The sequence below is a fragment of the Spea bombifrons genome, chromosome 7 (genome assembly GCF_027358695.1).
Source record: "Spea bombifrons isolate aSpeBom1 chromosome 7, aSpeBom1.2.pri, whole genome shotgun sequence".
NCBI lineage: Eukaryota > Metazoa > Chordata > Amphibia > Anura > Pelobatidae > Spea > Spea bombifrons.
The window spans coordinates 35,017,256-35,039,480 of record NC_071093.1 but is presented as its reverse complement, the minus strand read 5'-3'; the positions used below and the strand labels follow the sequence as shown (position 1 = coordinate 35,039,480).

The following is a 22,225-nucleotide window of genomic DNA, read 5'->3' as shown; positions in this document are numbered from 1 at the left end:
ATAATAGATATGCAAAAAAAATCCATTTTAACATTTTTGCTAAACTATTTTAGTGTTTATTTTTAAGTCTCTGCCTGTTAAAAATTTTAAAACAGAAAAGGTAAGCTTTTTATCTATTTTTTTTATAAAATAAATTATACATTATAATACTCCACAACACTAATAATATTTTATATATACTGTATGTATAAAAAATGTATACCACTTTAAGAGGAGGCCTTTAGAAGATATTTAAGTCCATTCACTAAACTGCTTGTGAGTTGTCAAAAAGTGTGCAGGAGTCCTACTTGAAAAACTCACTAAAGCCAACGTGCATTAGCACTTGCAAAACATCATTCATAACTTGCATTCCCTCGCCTGCAGCAGTTAAGTGTATTGTGATTTGAAAAAACAAAATTCTAATGCTAAATGCTAAGTCCACTCTCTTCTGCACAAACATACTAAAAAATATTTTATTTTAATGTATTTATTGTTGGTGGGGGCAGGGGGGCTGATGTTTGCACTACATTTAAAAGAACATTACTAAAGCAGATGTTAACTAAGTGTTAGCCTTTACATTTTTCAGGGCACAGGAATGAAAAGACTGATTAAGCAAGATCATTTCTAACCCATCTTGTAGCACCAAAATAATTTAAGAAGTCATCAACATTATGTTTGGAGTGCAACGTCTCATCACTCACACGTCATAACACTTCTTTATAAGGTCAATTTCAGACTTTTCAACAACAACAACAACAAAAATCCCCCCATAAAAATAATATAATCAGAAAATACACAAAGTGACAACTGCCATCCTTTCCAAGGACATACGATTTAACTAACGTTGTTGGAATATGAATCAAAATACATTATGATAGCTTAAGCTGACTTTTGCTCCTCAACTGGCCAAGTGTGTTCTAATGAATAAATGGAGTTCTTTTTGTAATGGCAGCCTTTTTTAATTTACTTTTTAAAAGGCTCTGCCTTAACGTGGAAAGAATTACTAAACTCTTACGTTTTTAAAAGCAAGGGCCATATCCAACACTGAGACTTTGGGGGTATTATGCCTAGTGTCTTTAGCACATGTAAGTAGACATGATGGTGGTTGTGGGCCACACATGTAGAATGGCTCACTTCACAAATCTGGGTATTGCATGTGACCAAGCAGCGGTTTATTATACAATCTTGGCACTAGTATCATTATTATTGGCTGCGGTCGGAGTTATGTAACAATTTATGACCACCCTCCAATGTAGGAAATAAACACTACTAGCTTATGTAGATTAGAGCAGTGGTCATCTAGGTGGAGCTGAATAAAGATGAATAGGCGGCAGTTATTATTTGATACAGGTACCATTTAGCGAAACCTATTTTTGTATGTGCAGTAGATAAATATATTCATCGGAGAGCTCAATGTTTGACACGTAAATAGGAACACTGGACACTTCTATGTCTTTTGCAACGTTGTATATATGAACAGATCTACAGTTATATGTTCATATATACAAATGTTTCCCTGCGGGAATGCCAGGTGTTTATTAGGAATAAAATGTCATCAACATTATATCAGCAGCCAGCTAAATATGAAGTATCCAAGGACATCCAGCCACCATATACACTTTAATGCATGTAACAGCCAAGTGTTTTCTTCCACTTGCAAATTCAACAGAATCCACCCATAAGTTTGCCCATCGGACTGGGACAGTAACCTGATGATCCCCCGATCTTTGAGAAGAGTTTCTTGTAATAAAATCCTTATTCCTAGTATTGGTGAAAATAAAACCTTAAGTAAACTTTTTCCTCAGTCATAAAATTTACTAGGAATATTTAATTGTCATGGGACACACAAGTAGGCTTTGATATGCTTCATAAGCCAGGCTCCACCAGGATGACACGTTTTTCCCTTCTGTTTATGTTAGGAGAGGCATACTCTGCTAACTCTACTATGTTAGGAGACCATACTCTGCTATGTTCTACACAGTTTTCACCTTGTTCTTCCAACTTTTAGAATAGATTCTGATGCTCTGATTTTTTCAACTTGATTTTTTGAGTGGTAGTCACCGATAGTAGATGTGACTAGAAGCACATTTCTAATCATTGAATAAGTTTGCTCATTTCAAGAAAAAAAAATCATGGGTTACTATTTTAAGTCGAAAGATATGGAAAATGTGCATAAATATGAAGCATCTAGCAACAGAGACTATGTGTCAAGACCCCACACAAGGCCTACTAGCGGAGTCTAGTTGCAGGGAATGCACACACAAAACCACAACCTTAGTGAATCACATCAACAATATGGGTCCACACAGAGCCAGGCCCAGAGGCACAGTACAGGAGGATAAACCAGAAGTGTAGTCAGAAGGTCCAGATTCAGGGACAGGCTGCACAGGTTTGTTACCTGGTAAACAGGCAACATGCAAACTATCCCTGAGCAAGGAATACAGGACAGAGGCAGGTGTTAATACCCTACTAAGCAGGCTCAGGGGATCAGTGCTCAGTGGCTGCAGGTGTGGAGAGCAGGTAGTTAACTGCAATAAAGCGGGTCAGCAGCACAGCGTGGCAAGTGGCAGGTGGAACTAAAGCCATACTTATAGCAGCAGTGAGGTCCCAGGTTCATGCCCTGTACCAGACGTGACCCTAAAAAGCTGTCTGCAGGCATCAGGCATGTGATGTTACCCTGACACTATATGTGCCATGCGAATGAATGATTAGAATACCACTTAGTTTATGTAATTAGCTGATACACCTGATTGTTTTAACTCAAAACTGTATTCTCAAGGAAAAAGGGACACAAACTATCTTAAGAAGTAGCTGGCAGCCTTCCATGTTGGCCTCTAGAACCAGAATAGCATGAGGCATTAGTAAATTGATTTATTCAGACAGAGCACACTTTTAGGATGGGGATTAAATGCAAGAACAATTTATGTCCTCAGCATCTGCCCTCTTAAGATTTCTACCTGTTGCTGCAAGTAACTGCTTTTATTACATCTTAATTGACTTTGATTAAGGTAGTTTATATGAGGATAAATAACAGTATTTCATACAGTTTCTTACCCAGGTTTGTTTATTACATTTCAGTGGGGTCCTTTGTTTGGAGCCACTTGTCACAACTGTTGGAGACAGATGACCCTCTCAAACAGGACATCGCAGAAGCTCTCCCTAGCGATATCTTAAGCAAGGACTTTGAGGGTGAATCCTGGAAGTACTCCACATATTCAGATGCCACGCTTCATTCAGGTAACATATTAGTATATGTTATTCTAGGAAATCTAATACATGTATTCATGACATCAACATGAAAAAAAAACATCAACATGAAAAGGAAAACCCAATGTGACAAGTGACAGATCATAGAGTCTGAACAGAGAAAGGCTGACATCTTTTGCATTAAGGGCAGATAAGGACAAGTGCCCCCCTACTCATTTGCTCTCTCTTACTTAGAGCAGACGTGCTACTACTGTGGGTCACATAATGTTTCATGACCCCACTGACCTATCGCCTCCATTAGTGTGATGGCTCAAGTTGGACCAGCCTTGATTGAGGAGTTTGGAACATCTCGGGGGCAATTGCATCCCCACAGACCAACTTGCCCCTGGCTCCAACAGTCATTTAGAAAAAGAACTTGAAAATGTACATGAAGGTTAAGTGTATAGTTGCCTCTTCTAGAACACTAAAAAATGTGTTTAATACGTATTAAAATAGTTCACAATTCCTATATTACCGGTAAATATATTAATTTTCATTATTTTTTTGTCTTTAGAATCGGTGGGCGCTAATGTAGAAAGCTCTTTAATATTCACACCATCGTCCTTCATTCCTCGTTCTGCAATGGCCAATCTTACGATACACACAATGGGCAGAGCAATTAATGTACTAGAGGTGAGTTCTTCCAATGGTAAACACCGTGGCTGCCATCTGTGTAAACAATTCAGCGCTGACCGCTTATCTTTCATTTCTACAAGCTTGGCATACAGTTAGAAAACGCAGAAGACCTTCTCAAGACCGTTTTTGGACGTCCTGCTTCTACTTTGAATGAGATGTTTGCAGCTAAGGGTGAAGAAGACAAACAGTTTGACTCTCCTGTGGAGACCATCACAGCAGCAGATGACTGGAAACACACATCTACGAGATATAGCCACGGGGGGTCTACTGAAAATGAACCCGATCCACAAAAGATGAAAAAAGACAAGTACAGCTGCCAGAGTGGAAAGTATAACAAACTGAACGAGTTGCACCAGAAGGTAAAACAACATTAGATCCTTATCCAACGCAAACACATTTTAACTCAGTGTGGGGCACGGATAACATAAACACCCTGTTAGCTGTACAAGCTTTCCATTCCTGCATAAAATAATAACATACTTCTGAGCATTAAGGCAGCTATCCAATTAAATTATTTAATTTGTAAAAAAATACACTATTGAGGTTTTATTCCTTAAACCATTGTTGGGCAAATTAGGCTGTTTTTTGATATTATTTAATTCACAAACGTGTGTTATTTTAGAGCACATAATACAAGGCTGATTTTGCAAGAAAACTGGGGAGAATCTGATATAAATCTTCAAATATGAAGGAGAAAGGGAAAAAAGACATGAATTGCCTTGATAATTATCTTTTTGATCTAACATTGAGCTCAGGGGCTCTCATTTGCATGTTTTTTTTATAGTATGAATTGTGTTATTTTCTATGCAGAGATTTAGTTGCCATGGTAATCAAATAAAGAGTTCACTTTTTTAAACTTTAAATATGATTAAGAAATGTTTACTGGTTTACCTGAGTACATTTTTCATTTAAATAAAATAATCCCGATAGACAAATAAGAACATTACTTTTAACATTAAATGCTATTTGATAATGATCTATGGCACATATTTTAAATAATGGGCTATTGGTTTATTTTTACTTTTCATTAACATTTTCATTACATTTTTTAGTTTAAGAAAGGAATGAAGAAAAACCGAGAACTTCAGTGCGGACTGAGCATGAAGATCTTTGGGAATGAGCTAAGCTTTATGGATTGCGAGGGCTTTAGAGCTAAAATGAAACAATATTCATTGAGTATGGCTGGGATGGCAGTAAAACTTCTCAAGGTAAAAAAATAATAAATAATAGAAATATTTTTTTCTTCCTATGCATCTGCTTAAACAATACAAAAGTGTTATTATTACAATAATGAAAGTGATTTTGCAACCGACAGGACACATAAAGGTCATTAGAGAAATATGTTTGATATAAGAAGCACTACAGGTTGCTGTTGGTTTTTTAGCATAATGGTAGCATTCTTCATTGCGTTATCTATTAACCATTAAGATGAGATACATAGTTTGCATATTAGGTCCAGTAGGTGGTACTGCCAGAAATGTACAGATTAGGACTATGCCTACTGCAGAAGATCTGGTTTGGCGGCAGCCACTCTCCCATAAAGCTTGAAGTGGATGCCCAGCGCACTGCTGCTTAATGGGCCAGAATCATAATTCTGGAATTCCAACAATCTAGATTTAGAGTATGTTATTCACAGTGAATATTAAGCTTGTATAAGAGGTACATTTTATTTTTTGTTATAGGGGCAAGAATTTCAGTATCATAAGAGACTTAGTTTGGCAACAGAAGCGATAACTTTTCCAGCTCTTTCTGGATTTCCAGTTCAACTTTCTCTTAATGCAACAGCATCCAGCAACATAAAGATCAAAGGCACTCTAGATTCGAAGCAACAAGCAAACTTTTTCATCAATGGGTACATCAAGCCAAGGTAGGGATTACTGGACACAGGTCTCCTACTATTCCAGAATCTATTAAAGTAATATTTATGCTGCATGAGCCTTTAATCTCTTACCTGCTTGCAAGATATTTGTTTCTGTTTTAATATAGTTATTTGCGTTCATAAAAATAAATCTATCTGCATAAAATAGGGGGCAAATCAAGGCAAAACTGTAATACTACTATAACTACAACCCATCTTATTTATGGCAGTATAATTGTATTGAAATGCAATATAAACCATGAAAGCAAATACTTTATTGCAAATAATGCAATTTTGTTTTCGTTGGTAGTATGTTACTTCAGCTTTCGGCCCAAATGGGAGTTGTGGGCACATTAGGGAATATTGGACTGAAATGGATAACTGGATTAAAAGTAACGACCAGCTTGGATGGTGGGATCCAAGTGAAGCATGGACAAGACCTTAAAGTTGTTCTTAACACTCCAGAGGAATCTGTGGAGATATTTGATTTCAGGTACGATTCTCTGCTACTTGGAATAATAAAGTCTGACATATATGTTTTAAACCGGCAAGCCCGTTACTAGAAAATACGGGACCTACCCTGTGCTCTTTTAAATATATTTTTATAGTAACTTTTTACAGTAATTTTATAATTACTTATAACTGACTTACTGTATCTATACATGGCTACTTCCCAGGGTGCAAAGCTCTCCCTCATTTTAATACAGAATCATGTATGTATGTATGTATGTATGTATGTATTTAGTTTCTTTTCCCTAAATTATCTTTATTGTTCTATCTATATTTTTGTACAATCATATTTCAACTAGTTAGTGGCAGATTATTAGGTTTAATACTGTGCTTCATTTATTTAGTCCGCAGGCCTTGAGAGTTCCTACAGCGTGCAGTAAGATATTCATTCTATAGCATCAAAATTCAACAGAGTTGCTTATAATCATAAACCAAATTACATTATATTATAATAATTTATATTCATATGCCATCATATAGAATTGAGTTTTTAAAGAAACAATTTCATTCTGGTTCCAGCTCCCAGTTATATATGGTTACAGTCGGTGGACTAGAAAAAATAACCAAACCGTTGGATCAAATTGAAAGGAAGTCCTGTATGAGTGAAGAAGGTGAGTTCTCCACTGGGCCACCATTATAATGTTTTATGAGACATGGGTTATAGGCTGGAGAATTTATATTTAAAGAATACACCTCCAAAGACTTTTCCCAGTCCTCAGATTCGGAAACGTCAGCGTCCGAGATTGGTTATTTTTTGGTGAGCTTGAGGAATTAGCTTTGGTAGACACAAAACACGAAGAGAACATGGTTATGCTGACCATCATTTGCTCATTAATATATGTGTAATTTCCATAATGATACCCAGAGAGAAAGTCGAAAGGGGGCACCAAAAATTGCCAGAAAGGCCCCACATCTAGCTCCATAAAAAACAAGTCCAATATAAGTACAGGGTAAAGAGGCAGCATTCCAGAAAAATAATAATTATGATATAAAAGATGTACAAAAAGGGGTGAAAAGGGAAATTGAGGTAAACTATCACATGTAAAATTCCATTCTGTGAGTTTATACACCTTACATACTGCAAGGAAGTGCTTTACATGTTCCGTTAGCAACATGTGAAATGTATACCAAGCTCCTACCTTCAGCTCAGAGGGTATTTGGAAATCAGCAACATATTCTCATTGTAAAGTAATCATGTCAATTTCAGCAATATTTTATATTGTTTCTCAACAGTGTCTAAATTGCTCGGATGGCAGCCATGTTTGGAACTTTCATATCGGAATACGTCCCGTGTTCTGTCATTCCCATTGTCTGGTCCAGCCAAAGCATCCCTTGTTCTAAGTAAGCATGACAAAGGAGTGAGGCAGTATCTTCTGGAAGCTTCATATAATTATGTCTTTCAGGTATGGGTATATTGTATACTATACTTTAACAAATCTGTAACATTAATAGATGGCAGGATAGCAGCCTCATATATATGTTCCAGACCAAACATTCCATCTGGTCAGTACCCTGGTACCCCATGTTTAAATTGGACGAGCCAGCGTTTTGTGATTTTTCCCCCCCAGTCAAGTATTCCTTGGCGTTTCTTTAACCAAGTCATACCATAATAGTAGTATCTACAAAATACACATGAATTCTTTATTAAAGTTATTTAGATATGAAACTACCCTTAGTCCTTACCTGAGGAACTCCAAGAGGTGCCTGAACCACACGTTGAGAAATGCTGATAGGTGGTGTCACTGCAAACAGCCCAGAGTTAATTGGAATGGTCAAGACAGACATATATCCCGACTTTCATCAGTCTCCACGTGTATCCAGTTTTCTTGACTATTTCAGTAATTGTGAAAGTAACAGTTCCCTTTAAACACCAGTAAAAAAACTACTTAGAGAATGTCTAAAAAAAATAATGAAAAATGGAGGAGTATATAAGGATATCCTACGCATTTATTGTAATTGCAGTGTTTAGTTAAGTTTGTGTACCTATAGTTTTCCTATATCATTTTATTTATTTTCAGAAGGATGGATGGTTTCCAAATGAAGCGACAATACACTTTTTCATGGGGACACCAAAATCCGAGTTTCAGAGGGATGTTGGTATAGACTTACATTATAATGTCCAGAATAGGATATTCAGTTTAAAGCTGATCCACCCAAAGAAGAAAGTTCAGATGGCTGGTACGTTCACATATGTCCCTGGTGGAAGCATGTATAGATAGCTGAGCTTACAAAAAAACTTGGTTGATGACACAAAAAGCTGAAAATTGGCGGCTGATTTTGTGTTGTTTCATTTTTCTTAATTTTTCAATGCAGAAAGATAAATACTTGCGTTACTTTTCTATCATATGCTAGAACAGTTGGAAAGCAGTCCAGATAGAAAGTATCAAGATGAATGAGCTGCTCAACTTCTATTAAGTTTTTCTTTGTCAGCTGTTTGGAACACTGGCAGCTTTATGGGTCATTTCCATAAATTAGCTCTGTTACTACACTTTTAAGGAGAAGGTAAATTATAGAAAACGCATTTAAAACTACAATTCGATGTTAATCCTCTGTTGGCAAGGATCCCTTCGTCCTTGAGTTATTTAAATTATAATAAGAAACAATATTGGATTTTTTAACTATAGGTATATAAATGGATTCAATGCATTACAAAAATATACATACTATGTATTGTAAAATAATACAGATTATGGGTGAATTTTTTAACTAATTGGCAAATGTATACATTGATTGTTATGCAATATTTAACGTTACAAATGTATGAGCTATCAGAACTTATACACTTGGCATTTTGATTCATGCATACAAAATAAAAAGCACAAAAAACAATAATGTGATTTTTTATAAAAAAAATAATTCTCCATCTGTATCACTTAATTTGTGGAATCTTCACAGGGAAAATTGAGTCTTCTCGGAATTCAAGAAATGGACACGTGGAAGTAATTTTGGATGACAAGGAGATTTATTATATTAGGGTAAGCTTACTAATGACTAATGTGAGATACCCCAGTCTTCTAACAAATTAATAAAAGAAAGAAATAACATATGTTTGGCTGAGATCAAGCATGTTATCTGTGGGAGTAGAAAACGTTTTGGTCTTAAGGTTGAGAAGGCAAGAAGCCCAAGGTGTTTTTGGAGACTCCGGAGAGTGTCCAATCTGGGTGCATGCCATTGTGTGTGTTTTGGTGAGGGTAACACCTTGCACACACAGTGAATGAGCTGATAATTTTTACTTACTGGTCTGCCTTTTAGTGGAGGGTAATGGATACATTTTTATAACACCAGCCATTGGCTAGGACTGTATTGCACTTTTTTCCCTTTTATCACATGTTTCGCTTTCTTGTTTTCTTCCGTCTAATATATTTATTTTGGTATGCGCTGGAAATGCTAGAAACATTACCACACCCACTGCCCCAAAGCTCCACCCACTCTGTCCAACTCGCACAATTAGCATCATTTAGCTCCACCTAATTATTATAGCACCGATTATAACACTGAGCTCCCACCAGACATCCTGTGTATGCGGTAGATTTACATTTACAGAGCTGCATCAATATCAGGCAGGTGAATTTTAGCACCTTTACAAAGGTCATATTGAGGAAAGTGGATAAGTAGATAACAAGCAAATGAATGATATTAGAGCTGCAGAGAATTAAAAAATCATAGTAAATCAAATTTCCTCAAACCCAGTAATTTATTCACATTGCTGGTCAGGATCTGAGCAAGGGTTTAATGAGCTTAATGGGACAGTAAAGTAACCTTTGACTTTCTAAAGGGTGTGTACTATAATCCTCATTATGCATGTGTTATATTGTTACCCTCATCAGCATACAGTAAGCCGGACATGGATATGATACAGTGCAGCTAATAGTGAGCATAAGCACAAAGTGAACCTGGCATATGTTATACAGCATAAATCCCATTACTATTTAGTAAACCAGACACTGGTGGTTGTAACTCCCATCATTATATATTGAGCCAGAAAAGCCAGTGATACAGCATAATACCCAATGATTATATAGCAAGCCAAACACTAACAATTGTACAGCATAACCTCATCATTAAATAGTAAGTCAGACACTGAGGGTGGTACAGCATTACTCCCATCACTATACCCTGAGCCTGGAGGTAGTACAGTAAAATACCCAACAATACATACTGATCCTTATATTGGTACACCAATACTTCTATCATTATATTGTGATCCAGATACTGATGGTTATATCGTACAACTCCCATCATTATTATTGAGCCAGACAATGTATGTGGTACATAACTCAATATATAACAAGACATACAGTGACAATGGTACACCATAACTCCTATCATTAAATAGTAAGTAAGTCACTGAGGGTAGCATAACTCCCAATATAATATATAATTAATAATAATAATAATATATAATATAATATATACTAAGCCAGGCATTGACGGTGGTACCCCATAACTCCCATCTCCCATCATCAGTTTCTCACATTCTCAGTGTCTCTCTCTCATTCTTATTCATGCTCTCTCACACACTCTCACACACTCTCTCACACACTTTCACTTATGCTGTCTTATACTCTCATGGTGTCTGTGGTCCACTGTAGCCTTACAAACATGATCACCTCCACTGTTTGTTTGATATGCTGAAGTGAGGAAATACTCCCAGGATATTCCCAAGTGGAGATTCACCGTGATAACAGTGATGTCTATTCTCACCCTTTTCTATTTGCCCTCCAAGCTTTTCTAAATGTTTATTTGTAGGGATAAAAAAATTGAGCCCACGTGGAATATGGTTTCAGTTAAATCTCAGCACAAAACAAAATATGATTGCTGCTATGATATATATATATATCATATATATAGACATTAAATCTTGTCAACCATGTCACAGTGTTTACTTTATTCTAGATACAAGCAACTGCAGGGGTATTTACTCGTTTTGGGCAGAAATCCGTGCTGCTGCTTGTATCCAGAATAAACTTTTATATTTTCAAGGAGGGCTGGTGATCTTTACCTATTTTCATTTCCACAACAGTGAGTTCTTCTAAAATATAGTTTAGTTTTCAGTCACAGCCACTTTAATTTGACAGACCAGATTACTGTCAAATATAAATGTTTCCAATTTACCCATTCCTATACTAACACCATTCCCTTTTGTCAATCCCTTCACTTTTTACCTATACACTTCAGGATTCAAATCAAAATGCAGACTCTTCTTCTCTCACTCATTTTCTCCCTACCCATTCCCTCTGCTCTTTTCATGATCTTTGTCTGTCCTGTGCTATGATTTCTACTTCTCATACACACTTACACGGTTTATCATGGAATTTGGAATGCCCTTCCATGGCTTTTCTGACTCTCCCCCAGCCTGCAGTCCTTCAAAAAATCCCTCAAGACCTACTTCTTTAGAGACGCCTACCAACTCACCTTTCCTAGTCCCTCTCCTGCTTCTGGACTACCTACATCCTGCAATGTTATTCATTTACAGAAAGTGAAAATGACAGGGGTGATATGCATGAAACATAGTCCATTTGGGTAATGATTTATTTATACAGTGTGCCTTGTATGTAAATCTATAGAATATACTCTACCAATGTAGACAGAGCTTTTAACAATGCTAACAAAATGACTTAATCCACAGAAACAATATGTGTTATACTTGGAATATTTTCAAATGTTATTATAAATAATATTTCATAATATAATGCTGGGGTATATTTTTTAAAAGAACACTTTCCATGTATGACTTTCTTTTTTCAGGGGATGACTGACTTGCAAATAGTTGGCGGAGAACAAAGGTATTCAGCAATGGTGGAAATAAAGCTAACTAAGCATGGGAGCCCCATCATCCTTTCTGGAAATATCACCAAACATTTTGGAAAGAAGATAGCCTTTTCAGTTGCACTGAATAACTTGCTAAAGGATACCGCATTCCTTTCAGGTGCTGTTAAATATTGTGTGTGTGTGTTCCATATGTAATAAGGAATATGGATATAGGCATACTGGTCTCAGAGAAGATGGAGTCTTAAGTTGAGGTCATATCTTTTATGGGGCTAATATGTAGAGTCACATAAGCTATTGGGACCTCAGACGTCGTTTGAAAATGACATGTTCCATGTATACAAAGATATAAGATATAAGTGCAGTCTATAAGATACCTACATTGATATTTTTACATTTAAAACCTTTTTTGGAGATCATGAAATCTTTTTGAGTTTTAAAAATTGGCTTTTTAGGCAAGGAAATAATCTGCTTAAATATTTTTGCAGTTCAGAATGTTTAAAAGTGACCTTGGCTGATCATTAATTTCAAATATCCCCATAATTAAGTTAAACCGCATCTAACATTTGATATGAGCTTAAGTTCTAGTTATATCTAATAAAGTTATGAATTTATGATTACTTGAGCCAGTATTTTTGATATGCAATGAGAGCCAACATTGAAATGTGTGATCATGTGTGTGTGAAATAACGGGCTTGCATTTCATTTTACGAACACAGTTTTAGGCCACTGCATGATACTTTAAGACAATTAAAAATCTACATTAAAACAATACAGTGTCAGCTTTTGTTCCAGTACAGTTAATATCCATCAGATTAAGGTGTCACATACAGTGCTCCGCCATCATCAGCTAATATTAAAGCATCATCAACCAAATTTGCAATGATCATACCTTTTAAATTTGGTAAATAACACATGATATAATTGGCCAAAAGTTGAATTTGTTTCAGAAAAAAATACTTTAAGCAAACTTGATAGATTTCTGTGATGCATGACTTTAAGACCCACAGACTTCTTAAACAGAAGAAGGTGTGCTGTACAGGAGGAGATAGTTGGAAGGGTTTTGTGTGTCTTTATCTGGATCATTGCAAACATGAAACATTGTCCATAATGGTCTTACATGCAAATTTACTAACAATGGAACAATCTTTGTATTTATAACACTATTTTCTTTTCACACAGTTCTTCTTGACAGAAAATCAGATGATAAATTGAAGCAATACTCTTTAGAAGGAGAAGCTTACATCCCAGGATTGTTTGGCTCATACATGATTGGACTTCTGCAGCAACGAGGAAATTTATGGTCAAATGCTGTGAGGCTTAAATATGGACTTTTAGGTATAGATTATTCACTGATTAAACAGATTTATATATATATATATATATATATATATATAGTGTATGTATACACACACCTAATGTTTATACCTTGGTGTATCTTCCATTTCTTATTTTTAGGATCTCCATGATTATTCTTTCCAGTTATTATAATTCTGGTTCTGCCACAGACTGTTACTGATGTTAACTTCTGTGACTAACTTTTAACCCTGGAATATGTGATATACAGTATATATATGTGTTTGTTTGCTCCATATGTAATAAGGAATATGGATGTAGGCATATGGACTCAAGGTCAAGATCTTTTATTGGGAAAACACAGAAAAAGATGGAAAATCACATCATCTTACACTCAAACACACTATACACTAACACACACACTCTCTCACTATTTTTGTCTGCTCCTCCCCCTCCATCTCACATTATATGTGCACCTTACACAGTTCTCTTTCTCCTTCCCTCCCCACCCTCTTAAGTATCATGTTTTCATTAATGAGAATATTGAATGAAAAGCCAAGGAATATTTTCTCATGTTCAGTGATATTCCCCACTTTTTATTCAAGTTGTTTATATTGGTAATCTTTTGAGTTAAATTTCAAGTCAAGGGTTTTAAGAAATGAGCAGCACTGATGTTAAATTTGGTTCTCTTCCCATGGCAGGCTGTTTTTCGCATGATGCTTTTAGTTGAATTCCATATAGATTCCAATACTTCATTCTCATGTTTTTACAAGAGTTCATATTTCTTGGCATGTCCCCACTTCAGAACGTTCATTTATCGTTTATCTTGTGCCTGGCTTGTTACAAGGAGTCATTAGCTGTGTTTTATAGCTTCATTCTGCCGCCAAATTTTACCAAAGTTCAGTGGGTTCAGAGCTGTCGCATCAACTCTTGTCAAACAATTTTGATTAATTTTTACTCCCAAGTTCACCACCCTGGATGGTGTTCCAAACGGCAATTTTGTTAGCATTAACATAAAATAAGATGCAAATCTGGTTTAATTACATTCAAAGCTCATTAGAAATTTAAAGACAATCTGGGTACTAAAATAACTTTAAGGTGACCTCTGTTGAAATTATTGTGTGGCACATAGTGTAAAAAATATATATTTTTGTGTCCTAAGGATCATATTTGAGAAATGTTTATTTTTCATTATCCATTGTTTTGTCATTATGCATGTTCATCAACAGGTTTTGAGTTTATATTATCTCTTCTAAAAACAGGTGATGCAAAACACCTTCGACATGAATGTGACTCCGGACAAAACCTAAAAATGGAAGCAGATTCTGATGATCAGTACAGGATCGAGCTGCAGCATGAATTTCAATGTACACAGATACCTTCTTTTAATCACAAGGTAGGCTAAACATATATATTTGGTGATCTGATCAGTCTTAATGTTGTTGGTCTATATCTGTGTATTTGAGAAGCTTATGTGTAGTTTTGGGATACCTTTATTTGGCCAGCATGTAAGATTGACATAATTCATTGATTGGCATAAGCCTTAAGACCTCAGGGGTCCCATCATCATGTGTATATGTTCCTAGATCTGAGAAGAACAACCCTAGGTGACTCTTCATCCTGTCCATTTTTAAAGGCCCATTGAAAGGTGTTCTTCCAAATACTGTTATCTGGGACACATGCGACATTATCTATTTTCATGTTAAACACTGTATGTAGCAAATCATCAACATATTTGCTACAGAGAGGGTGTTAACTATGGGAGGGTTGCATTAATAAACATGTTTATTATTGGTGTTAACATATTATATTGACCAAACTACTACTCACGCCAAGAGTTCAACAAATAAACATAATTATAAATTAAATTATTGATATGTTAAAAGGTTTGTAAGCAACTGTCACAGAATGTGTGATGTGATCACCTGTTTAGCTAGGTAAAAAAAGTTGAGCCCCATTGTGTGGATGTTAGAAAACATTAGGTCTTAGAGTTAAGACTTACAGCTTTAGTAAAAACGTTCATCCTTGTCTGCATACCTGGGAACGTCCCATGGCAGGCTACCTGGAGCTCTCCCTCTTCTAGGGAAGTGGCTTTGTGAATTGGTGGGACTAGCCCCAGACAGCATTTAGTGTCAGGGAAGAGGGCAGGGAGTATGTTATTAGAGGATGTGGACAAACATCCCTCCCATGTCTAGAGAAATAAGAAACTGACCCGGAGATCCAGAAAAGCAAGCTTCATCTGGACACTCCAGGTCAAACTCAAAGACTTCTCAGGTATGACAACATCAAGAGAAATAGCCTAAAATATTTACATTGACTATGTCGGCAAAGACATAATATATACTGTATATTAAATTAAGTTGTTCACACAGAAAATTCATAACTATATTCTCTATATTCTATTGTATAGGTGCACATGCATCACGAGGAATATCCGCCTCATATACATTCACAGTTGGAAGTGAGTTATGGAAAGCACTGGGATGAGATCAACAACAAGAAGAAAGTATTCATCAGTCAAACCTTTAAAAACAACTCAAATCCCTCAACATCCAGCTACTTCATGGAGGTAAAAAAATATAAAGCCAACACCTGTATAGGACAATGAAATTCCACGGAGAGAAAAGTATATTAGTTTAGATTATATTTCAAGTGTCCAAATCAGGACACCTGTGTTGGGAGATGTTGGAAAAGGCCGGGAGGGATAGCGCAGATGACATACATGAGATTAACAGCAAGTTATGCTGAGTTTAGCTTCTATAAGAAGTTAAACAAGGGGGTTAGTGAATGCATCCTACTGACTTTGGTCTTTGAGTCTCCCTCTTGAATGCTTATATTTCTCTTTAATGAGTCAAGATGGGTACAAACAAGATTAGCAAATTAATATCTAGCATAACACATCTGAACAAAAAAAGCACCAGAAAAGTTTTTTTGGGGTTCAGGACTCTTAGAGTTGCAGGTCTCAGCATACTGGACAAATTGCAAGCCCGATTCCTGTAGTGAGCGTAGGAACAGTGATACACAATCTGAAGGAAGGGCAGATGCTGACAATACGTTTCCCCACAGGTGTGTTATTGGGGGAAGCTGCCAGTAACAGCCCTAATGAGGAGACGGTACAAATATACGCAAATGGAAAAGGGAAAAAGATTCTGATAGAACAGGGATTGAGAATCTAACATTCAGAAATTTGTATTGTTTTACACTGCATTATACTTTTCAAATATAATGACATATTCCTGTTTTCCTATATTTCATGTCTGATCTAATAACATAATAACAATGTGACTTTTAGTTCACCTTGCAAGTTGCAGAGAAGCAGGTGAATTATCGGACTCAGCTGCTACACACTCATTCCCCGCTGGAGAGCAACACCAACTTCAAAGTGCAGTACAATGACCGGATGCCATTTGTAGCTGGACTGCAGTGGAAGGACTCATCGAGAAATGACCTGCAGAAATGGGAAGGTAATTTATAGCTCCGGAATTAGTACAATGACTCCCCAAATCCAAATAGCATCAACCAAGTAGGTAATCTTATACTTCAATATAGACAAATATTGAAAAAACTATCTTCCAAAATAGTTAAATCTGTATGCCCAAAGCGTTGATAAAACATAGCTCAACCTCGATAATGCTGCCATCAGTAATTTTCCTGACCAGAACTGCTCTATGGTCCTTGTACTATGCTCTTAGCACTGATGCCTGTGAACAAGTTTATGTTACATATGATTATGTCTAGATGCCTGCGTATGTTAGAATATAATGCTTTCCTGGTGGGAATATATTTCCAGGAGTGAATATCTGGCTTTGATTTACTGTTTTGCAATGAAAAATGTAAAGTTCTACAAACCAATAACAAATAGTTAGTCTAGGCTTTGATTGACTATATAAGATCATGGAGAGAAGTGGGACAATGCTCAGCTTCAGAGTGTTGTAGGGTGGCCATGTAGGAGCTGCAATGGAGGTCTATGCTGCAACATCAGAGACTTCCATCAATGTAACAGCAGAAGACCTCCCCAGATGTCCCAAAATCCCCAATACTCAGAAATTGGGTATGGGGAAAACAGGATAATAAGGTATCGTTAAGTTATGAGAAATTATTAAGACTTTGATAACTAAGACTAACACAGACTCTAAAGGCCAGATTAGGATGAGGCCTGACCCAAAACTGAACTTCAACATGCCACAAAATAATGGCTAACTTTATGTTCTGTACTTTGATATATCATTTATTGTTTCTGCTCAGGCGCTTTCAGTATGGACACACCATGGATATATCTGTACTCAGCTATCAAACGCTATCAGCCACAGCGCTACTCGTACCAGACCATCATGGAAATATCCGCAGGGAAGGCAATTTCCATCAAGAACCTTGTGCTGGAAATGTTCCACAAAGACAAAGGAAGTGAGAAAGAGGGGAGAATTCATATACACACACCTACGGTTACATACCTAAGAGTCAGTCCCAGTTTAAGATTGTTTTACTTTGCAAATGTTATGTCATGTTTTATATGGGTAAAGAGAAAATAATAGTAATGACACAAAATATACATATTTGGAGTTCTTTGTAATGTTTGAGTGTAAAACATAATTTCCTAACTGAAGAAAAAACTAAAGGTGCATCACTTTATTTTGTGGACTAACGAAGCACTTAAGGCTTAAGTTTACTGTTTATCCACTGGAATAATTACAATCATTTCTAACAATAATTTTTCAGACTCAAATAGACCAGTAGTTGTCAGATAATATCTCAATTCCAGCAAAGTTCGTATTGGTTTTGGGGGCATCGGATGTACTACGTGTCCCATCACTACTGTTAATTTTGTTTATTCTTCTTATGCCGTAATATAATTGTGTGTACTAAGGCAATTTAGAGGCATTGGTATGGAGCTGCAACACAAAAACCTTTAATAGTTATATTGGATTAGTATTCAGTATTTGTCAGGTTTAAATTCACTTAGTAACATAGAACTTGACAGCAGATAGGAACCATTCGGCCAATGTAGATTTTTCCTGCTGTAAGGACTCAAATCTTAATCATTCGTTGGTCTTGTCTTGTATTCAGGATAGCTTTATGTCTGTCTCATGCATGTTTAAGTTCCCTCGCTGTATTAGCCTCTACCACTTTTGTTTAGAGGCAGTTCCACTTATTTACCACCCCTGCAGCACAGTAAAAATTCCTTACATTATATCTAAGCCTTTGACGCTCTAGTTTTAAATTACCATGTGTTGTTCTGACATCTGTCCTCCTCTTATATTTTTACAATTTGCTGGGTTTGTAAATATGCGGAGCTGTTGGTAAAAAATTTCTTGTAATGCGTATATTTGTCAGACCAGTGATTGGTGAAATTCAGCATAATCTGATTTTATGTAAATATCATTATTATCATATTAGTGAATGATGTTGGTGGAACATGGCAAGGATGACTCAAATTTGGCAGCCTGATGACACACGGATAGCTTAATTAGCTTAATTGGCTTAATTTCTTCTACCCCTTAAACTTGTTTTGCCAACCTAAGGGAAATGTGTTTGACAATACCACCAACTCGCAAGCTCAATCAGCTGCCTGTCATGCATTAGAAATAGCTAAATTATAAGTAGGCCTCATTTTCCTTACAGTGGTCTTATTTCTGGTATATTTAGTTATTGGTTGACATAAATATTGTTTTTTAGGCATCAACTGTAAATGTCTTCGGCGGCAATGCTTTCAGAAGTTATAGTGAAATGGTGTCACTGTGGAATCAGCTGATTAAGAATGAAGTTCACCTGGAGAACAATGAGAAAACAAAATCATTTTGCTTTAAAATCAAGGGTTCAAAGCTGGAGTTTAACTTGACAGCTGATTATAGAAGTATGGAATTGGTATGTAGTGATGGTTTCCTTACTGAATTTTTGAATGGGTATGTTACAATGGTCTTCCTTATTACCTCATTTAAAACCAAATGGATAATTTATTTAATTCTAACACCTTCTTGTTTTCACATTTTGTACCAGAGTAATGTTTGCCTAAGGGGACAATTAGATGCTGTTGGTAGCTTAAAGGAGCTGAATTCAACACCATGCTAACTAAAGGCAGCATTATCACTCCAAGTACTGTTTGATACCCCAAACCGTTTCCCCCCCAAATTGTATCCAGTAAAATTTTGTCTCATTCATAATATTTTTGTCTCATTCATGCCCGAATACTTAATTGCCACGTGAAAATAGTAACTGATAAATTTTTGCTATACAAACAAAAAATGCTTCTTAAACTGTTTTTTTTATTTTATATCTGATTAAATCTTCAGAGAAAAGAAAAAAAGGAACGACTCTCCTAAGATTTATTGTTGGACAATAATGGAGAGTGCACTTCATGTTTTGTGGAGGAGAAAATTAAGAAAATTAGTTTATTTAAACATATTTTCATAATATTTAAATCTACCTTGAATTTTAGCCAAAGAAATCTAATTTCTCAGTCAAGACTATGTGGACAGACCAGAAGATCCCACCGCTGGTTCTACAGCTGGACGGGCAGATAGAAGAAGTCAAGAAAGAAAAGTTGTTTTATCAGAAACAAGGATTACTTCATTTCAGGTCTTGTATGTCCACTTTAAATGATTGAAATGTTGTAATGTAATTTTAAAATGTAAGGTTTGCTGGTTTGTGATCAGATTTGATTATTAGCATAGGCTGCGGTATTTGCATTTTAGGATTTTGCAATCCTTTTTTTTTAATAGGAACATGGATTCAATTTCTGCTGACCACAAACCAATGTCACGTTCTCCAAACCAAATAAACATCAACAACATACTAAAATTATAGTTGTGGGCTATTTGCATGTCCTGGAGTTTTACACCCTGACCTAATGGAGAACACAGCTACCGATGATCAAATTCTGTTACCACGCTGGTTTTCCTTTTAATAGAAAACTCTTGGGGATGATTTGTTTTAGAAATGATTTATAAGCAAGCAAACAAACGAAAACCTTCAAAGCATATGGTTTGATTATTTGTACAGTGTACTTGACACATAATGTAAAAGGTGGTTAGAGAAGTTAAGGAAGGGGCTCAAGCTCTTTTCGACAACTATTCTATGTTCTCATCCAACTTGACACATCTGTACTGTCAAAGGGATGTTGAATACACAGTATGTCCTTGTAATCTGACATCATACCCTTAACAATGATGGTGTAAGAAAAGGTGTGACTGGTGCCATAACCAGGTGGAGGTCATCAAAGACAACTTACATGCACCTGGCGATCTGCTAAAACAGAGGGCCGGGATATGACATCATATCCTGAGACCCCACTTCAATAAATTTCCAGGTGATGTATTGAGGGCTGAGATTGAGAACTTTGGTGACCTCATTCAATATGAAAGATCAGTGGGCCAAAGAGTCTGAACTGTCCTGGATAAAATAACACACTTGCCTGCTGTGTATTTTCAAGGACACCCTCTTGGTCCCCCTTACTTTGTCAAAAAATAAAAAAATATTTTTTTTAAAAAAACATTGTAGATCGATGATGTAATTTTTGCTTCTATTAAAATATACAGTAACACTAGCCAACACCTCTTCCATTCTGATATATTGGTTTTGGACATTTTATAGGTAAAATACAATAGCTAATTATCTTTTCAATGAAGTGTTGCTTTTAATTGTACTTATTAACCCAAGAATTTTATAGTACAATATAAATCTGGTCTTTGTACTGCCCTTGCTGACTCGATGTGCAATTTAAATAGAGTTATTTAAATGCTTAATGTATTCTTGAGGACCTTACTGCAGCTTGGCTGTGCTTTCTGCCGTGTCATGAGTTTATGAATAAGTGTGCATAAATAACACTTTATATACGTATTGGAGAAATCACAGGAGCCAAGTAGCCATAGCTCCATTTTTGCTGCCAGTACTTAGCCTTTTGTGTTATATAATCTCATGCTGGCTACTAAAGCGTTCTGTCTGGCTACACAATTTCATACAAAGTATAGGCTGTAGACATCCTATACTGTATGCTAATCGCATATTTTCTGATATCTGATTTTATTTTGTTGTTTTCTCCCCAGACATCCCTTTAAATTGCCGGTCCCACAGAGTATTGTTCTCCAGGAGACGTTTACAGTGGATAAAAAGAAAAGGCATTACATGCTGGAAACCAAACTGCTTCTGGATGGGGTAGAAGAATGTATCCAAACTGTTGTTCTCGGTTACCATACAGACAATCCCTATGTAAGCAGTATTGGGTTGCTTTTGTAAATGTTTTTGGAGATGCTTTGATGTATTGTTTATTGAATGGTGGAGCGTGTGTTCATATGGGAGTAATGATGTGCACAATGAAAATGCAGTCAGTTGAAGGTCAAGAATTGGGTTTTTGGCATCCCTGGGCACAAATCTTGCAGACATCTAATTCTTACTCCCAGGGCAGAGGTAGAACACACAGAGGACCTTATCAATATCTGTGTAAGCGCTAGTAAAATCTCAGGAATATTTATTAGTATGTCATGTTCGTTACTAATTTACTATACTTTTCAGATCTGCGCTGGTTTTACTCATCCCTTCAAGCTGAAGGCTTTACCCAACAACACTGACATGTGTATATCTACTAAAAGGCACCCCAGCGTAAGTTTTTTGGGCATCTAATGGAAAATCATGATCAATCTCCGGCTCATTTCCATATCTCTTAAATATCTATTCAGAAATACCCTGCCCCTAAGCATTTAGTTACAGAAGGAAATTATTACTTGTTTGCCTTTCAGGGAAAATATGAGTTTGAAGCTACAGTGAAGACTAACAAGAAAGCTGCTTTTGGTTTGAAAGGCAAATTGGAGAACAAATCCAGCAAGAAAGAATTTTGGCGTGTTTTACAAATGGATATAACCCACTCTCTTCAGGTAATCAAAGACCCATACACTAGTAGGATAAAAGTCAGCGATTCCATCAAAACCCTAAACAAAAGAA

General features: G+C 36.3%; 1 protein-coding gene across 1 annotated transcript in view; it reads left to right on the top strand.

The window, feature by feature from the left end:
* LOC128501125 (uncharacterized) overlaps nucleotides 1-22,225 on the top strand; it is a 68,007-nt gene that overhangs the window by 3,706 nt on the left and 42,076 nt on the right. The window contains exons 4-24 of the mRNA XM_053470484.1: nucleotides 3,058-3,216; nucleotides 3,740-3,858; nucleotides 3,942-4,220; nucleotides 4,914-5,069; nucleotides 5,544-5,728; nucleotides 6,030-6,212; nucleotides 6,749-6,840; nucleotides 7,463-7,632; nucleotides 8,248-8,407; nucleotides 9,125-9,204; nucleotides 11,978-12,158; nucleotides 13,181-13,336; nucleotides 14,557-14,690; nucleotides 15,705-15,863; nucleotides 16,587-16,758; nucleotides 17,540-17,751; nucleotides 18,968-19,156; nucleotides 19,728-19,867; nucleotides 21,334-21,496; nucleotides 21,800-21,886; nucleotides 22,024-22,158. Coding sequence (XP_053326459.1) covers nucleotides 3,058-3,216; nucleotides 3,740-3,858; nucleotides 3,942-4,220; nucleotides 4,914-5,069; nucleotides 5,544-5,728; nucleotides 6,030-6,212; nucleotides 6,749-6,840; nucleotides 7,463-7,632; nucleotides 8,248-8,407; nucleotides 9,125-9,204; nucleotides 11,978-12,158; nucleotides 13,181-13,336; nucleotides 14,557-14,690; nucleotides 15,705-15,863; nucleotides 16,587-16,758; nucleotides 17,540-17,751; nucleotides 18,968-19,156; nucleotides 19,728-19,867; nucleotides 21,334-21,496; nucleotides 21,800-21,886; nucleotides 22,024-22,158 — 3,311 coding nt within the window. The remainder of the gene's footprint in view (nucleotides 1-3,057; nucleotides 3,217-3,739; nucleotides 3,859-3,941; nucleotides 4,221-4,913; nucleotides 5,070-5,543; nucleotides 5,729-6,029; nucleotides 6,213-6,748; nucleotides 6,841-7,462; nucleotides 7,633-8,247; nucleotides 8,408-9,124; nucleotides 9,205-11,977; nucleotides 12,159-13,180; nucleotides 13,337-14,556; nucleotides 14,691-15,704; nucleotides 15,864-16,586; nucleotides 16,759-17,539; nucleotides 17,752-18,967; nucleotides 19,157-19,727; nucleotides 19,868-21,333; nucleotides 21,497-21,799; nucleotides 21,887-22,023; nucleotides 22,159-22,225) is intronic.